This window comes from Mercurialis annua, linkage group LG3 (assembly GCF_937616625.2).
Source record: "Mercurialis annua linkage group LG3, ddMerAnnu1.2, whole genome shotgun sequence".
NCBI lineage: Eukaryota > Viridiplantae > Streptophyta > Magnoliopsida > Malpighiales > Euphorbiaceae > Mercurialis > Mercurialis annua.
The window spans coordinates 54,799,637-54,804,005 of record NC_065572.1 but is presented as its reverse complement, the minus strand read 5'-3'; the positions used below and the strand labels follow the sequence as shown (position 1 = coordinate 54,804,005).

At 34.0% G+C, this 4,369-nt stretch overlaps 1 protein-coding gene across 5 annotated transcripts; it reads right to left on the bottom strand.

The window, feature by feature from the left end:
• Window positions 1-243: 243 nt before the first annotated feature.
• Window positions 244-4,115, bottom strand: LOC126671036 (zinc finger BED domain-containing protein DAYSLEEPER-like). Of its 5 annotated transcripts, none has more exons than XM_050364727.2 (6): window positions 3,954-4,115; window positions 3,787-3,863; window positions 3,065-3,150; window positions 797-1,935; window positions 649-712; window positions 244-458 (listed from the first exon to the last, which is right to left on the bottom strand). In XM_050364727.2, the coding sequence occupies exons 4-5, from the start codon at window positions 1,436-1,438 to the stop codon at window positions 665-667; spliced, it is 690 nt and encodes a 229-aa protein (XP_050220684.1). In that variant the 5' UTR covers window positions 1,439-1,935; window positions 3,065-3,150; window positions 3,787-3,863; window positions 3,954-4,115; the 3' UTR covers window positions 244-458; window positions 649-664. The 5 variants fall into 5 exon arrangements, with proteins under 5 accessions (XP_050220684.1, XP_050220686.1, XP_050220685.1 ...); XM_050364729.2 differs by having other exon boundaries at window positions 244-455; XM_050364728.2 differs by having other exon boundaries at window positions 797-1,922.
• Window positions 4,116-4,369: the final 254 nt, after the last annotated feature.

The following is a 4,369-nucleotide window of genomic DNA, read 5'->3' as shown; positions in this document are numbered from 1 at the left end:
GATTTTAGAGTGTTCATGTTCAGCTCGTGTTCAACTCGTGTTCGTTCGTTTAGCTGCTAAACGAACAAGCTCGCGAACAAGCTCGATAAGAAACAAACGAGCTTGTTCGCGAGCTCGTTCATTTAATAGCTAAACGAACAAACACGAGCTCGGCTCGTTTAGCCGTCGAACGAATGGGCTAGCTAACAGCCTGAATAAATTTAAAAAATAACACCTGATAATGATTCTTTTCCTAACATATACTAAATTTTAAAATACAACCAATAAATCCAACAAACTATTATCCAAACATAAAATACAAAAAGTATAAGCAACATATGTTCTAAAGTAAAATTAAACAACCAATTATCCAAAAATATCAATAAAAAACAACTAATTCTCTGAGGGAAGCAGATCCTTTTCTCTCTGTCATAAGCTCCTGAGCTTGTTCATGTGATGTTGACATTGATTCAGAGCTACTACATAATAAAAAGAAAATCAGTTTATGTGGAAAATATAATATTGTTGTCATTCATATAATTAAAAAGATAGATAAAATGATAATATAAACAGTAAGAAGGCTTTAATATGGACAAAGCATCTCTGGTTATACATCAAAATTTGGTGCATGATGCAAACTAAAAACTATCTATAAAGACGAGAGCTTACCGGAACGGGCTCGCCACTACATACTTTTAATTGGGATCGTATATTCTTTGATATCTTCTTTGTCCTACAAAAAGATAAAGAGAAATACGAATAATAATTAGATACAATTAAACAATAATTTTAAATATCATACAAGTTTTATGATTACCTTTGTTTTTCTCTTGATCCCATAATAGGCGCGTAACCAATCTTCACCACACAGTAGAACTTGAACTGCATCGGTTCCTAATGAAGCTCGATACTGATCTATCACTCGTCCTCCGGCACTAAAAGCCGACTCTGAAGCAACACTTGTTATTGGAATAGACGACAAGTCACATGCCATCTTTGACAACACTTTATATTTTAAACTATTCATCCTCCACCATCCCAACACATCAAAATTTGATTCATCTTCATAAATATGACAACCTTCTTCAAAATAAATATCCAATTCAGACTTGATTTGCTCATTCACTGTCTCAACACTTCTTATGTAATTATAAAAGTCAATTCTCCCTCTAGTTTTGCCTTTGAAACTACTACCACCATAATCTTTCCTAGTTTCCACCACTTCAATACTATTTGTCCTATAATCCTCAAGATACTCAGTATAAAGTTTATTCAAACACTCTTTAATAGTAGAAACATGTTTCACACAGTCTTCTCGAGAATAAACTAGAGGAAAGCAATAATCAATTATTTTCGTCTTATTTCTAGGATCCATTACAGCACCCATAGAAATTAGCAAATTGCAATCACCCAAATATTTGTCAAATTTATCCTTCATTTTCTTAACCATTGCTTTCATGAAACCCCTTTCAGTATTGTATTTATCATCCAACAACTTTTTGTGTCACGACCCGAAATCACGAGCCGAGACCGGCGCTAGGGAATGGGAATGGTTGTTCCAAAACCCGTAGCAAGCCTAAAATTCACTAAAACATTTTTCGTAAAACATCAATCATACATTGACCTTATAAGCGGAAGCATTTACACACACATATTTATACACTAGCAACTTACTGATACAAAATACTTGGGCTTCCTGATTCCATATCTTGTACGTACTTGCCCGACACATAATAGTGTTCAAAACCATATCATCACGGGTATTTACCTTCCGTGTACAAAATATATATAACTACAAAGACATCATATGAAAATAAAATACTACACCACAACTCTGGTCAGGCAAAACACTACTGCAATAACTACGGAAATTCAAACTGTATACTTCAACATTGACTTCTGATCAAAAAATGGACTTCTAGCCAAGTCCAGAGTTTATGTATCTGAAAACAAACACTGTGGGGGGGGGGGGGGGGTCAGCTTTAAGCTGAGTGGGTTATACGTTACTCACCCTATTATCAAAATAGCATCGCATTTTAAAAACGTTTTATGCAAACACAGTCATCTCGTATACATGTACTTTGAATCAATTCAAATAGGCAAAATAGGCAGTTCAAGCAAGTCTTAGTCTTAGACTAATATCGCTCTAGGTATTTGCCTAGTCTTAACGGAGGCATTTCCTTTTCTATCCATCACAAATTTTGGGCTAATCACCAGACACAAAGTCTAGGAATCAATCAACTAGACACAAATACAAAATGCCCGAGATAATTCAACCGAGCTCACACCACAAAACTTCACAAAACTTCCACACCATACTAAATATATACATTCATAAGCATTCCAAGTAACTAAAATATAGCTAAAGCGATGATCCATTCAACATAAGCAATAACCATAACAAACATAGTAGTCCAATGTTTAAGTCAAACCAAACATATTCACACATTTCCAATCAATGTCAAGCTTACAGAAGGATATTCAATTATGCGCATAATTCATATGTTGGCCCAAATCGCCATATAGGCAACCAACATATTGTTATTGGCCCGAATCTCCATTTAGGCAACCAATAACTAAATTATCACAATGTTGGCCCAAATCGCCAAATAGGCAACCAACATTATGTTATTGGCCCAAATCGCCCTTTAGGCAACCAGTAACTCAATCTCACGTCGTTGGCCCAAATCGCCATTTTAGGCAACCAACGACTATTATTAATTCTCAACAAATATTCAAATATAAGCATAAAGCAATATAAACAATACAATGCAAGACAAACCATTCCAAAACAATTAAGTCGCATTCAAACGACACAAACCAATCCAATCAATTCAAGCCAATACAAACAATCCAAGCCAAACAATACAAATCAACCCATATACAAAACAACCAATCTAATCCGTATACAAACAATCCAAACAATTCAATCCAAAACCATCCAATCCAAATCAATATCATTCGAACAAATGCAACCCAATCCAACAATCCAAACAATACACATTTGCGATGCGTTCAGGTACTATTCATATAGTATATAACACAATTTTTAATACGATAATGCGAGTAAGTAAAATATACTCACAACTTGCTATTCCATTCATTCAATATTTATACGTCCACCGCATTCCACTTAGTCGATGTCTTCAATCGTAAAGTTTGTCGACACGTCTGTCACATATACAATCAAATACGTTTAATTCAATAAACGTATGCCGCATATACAATCCTAAGTAGTTAACTTAGGTTGACTTCTTTAACTTCTCTTTAGTCTCCTTACTACTTTTATACTTTATATTCATTATTTAGAATGATTTATACCTTACTTACAATCGTTTGACAATTTATAGTAAAATTGTCAAATTAGATCGCGTCGAGGCTATAATCCTATCAAGATTATGCCTCTCTATTCTAACCAATTCAGCCATGATACCTAATGATTAACACTCACAATTCATGCCTTAGACATTGTTAAAAATATCCAAGCATGAATTTGACATAAGGGCCGAACCATTCTACTCTTTCCAATTCAAAGTTTATCAATCAATCACAACCTATTTTCAGCTCTTAACTACTTAAACCAATACTTATAACCATTATTTAGATCACATATCATCTTATTAACCTTATGGCCAAAACCCTTAGCTCAATTCCATCTCACAATTTCATTCATTATCAACACAATTCTATAACTAAAATCATCAAACAATCCAACATCACCAAGGCTATACAATTGTCGAACCTTAAGCCAATTTCTTATTCAAATTATCAATCAAAGCTAACTCAAATTTCAGAATCATGACTCACCTTGGTTGATTATCTTATGCCGAAGATCTAGGCTCCAAAATCCATCATCAAAATCCAATAAACAAGCTCACAACAACCTATGAACATCAAACACCATAAAACTCCAATTTTAATCAAAACCACGAACTGATATTCCTGAAACCCTAACCATAAAAAATTGTCCTTACCTTAAATTGATGCCACAATCCAGTAGAGGATCCTTTCCTCATTCTGTGGCCGCGAGAATCACTCAATTCCGTTAAGAAACGAAAACGATATGGCCAATTGAAGATTTTGTGATTTTGTGAAGAAGGAGCTACGGGATTTATTCTTATTTCAGCAAGAGAAATGATGTTTGCTGATTTTAAATTTCATTTCTCTTGTTTTTATATTTATGGCATAAGTCCTTTTTTGGTCCTTTAGTTTGCCACCTCCTTATACCTTAACTCCTAACTTTTCTTTTTGTCCAATTTAGTCCGTCGAACGCTAAATCTTTTAAGTCTGACAAATTCCATATTATTTATTTCCAAATAAATAATATTAGTCTCATATCTTATAATATCACTTTCCGATATCTTATTTTAGCAATTTTGGCCAAAAAAGC

Excerpts from the sequence above, each read along its gene's own strand:
- LOC126671036 (XM_050364727.2), bottom strand. The coding sequence starts at position 1,438 with ATGAAAGCAATGGTTAAGAAAATGAAGGATAAATTTGACAAATATTTG. Across the intron at positions 713-796 it reads GGATCAAGAGAAAAACAAAG|GACAAAGAAGATATCAAAGA; the intron begins GTAATCATAAAA and ends ATCTTTTTGTAG.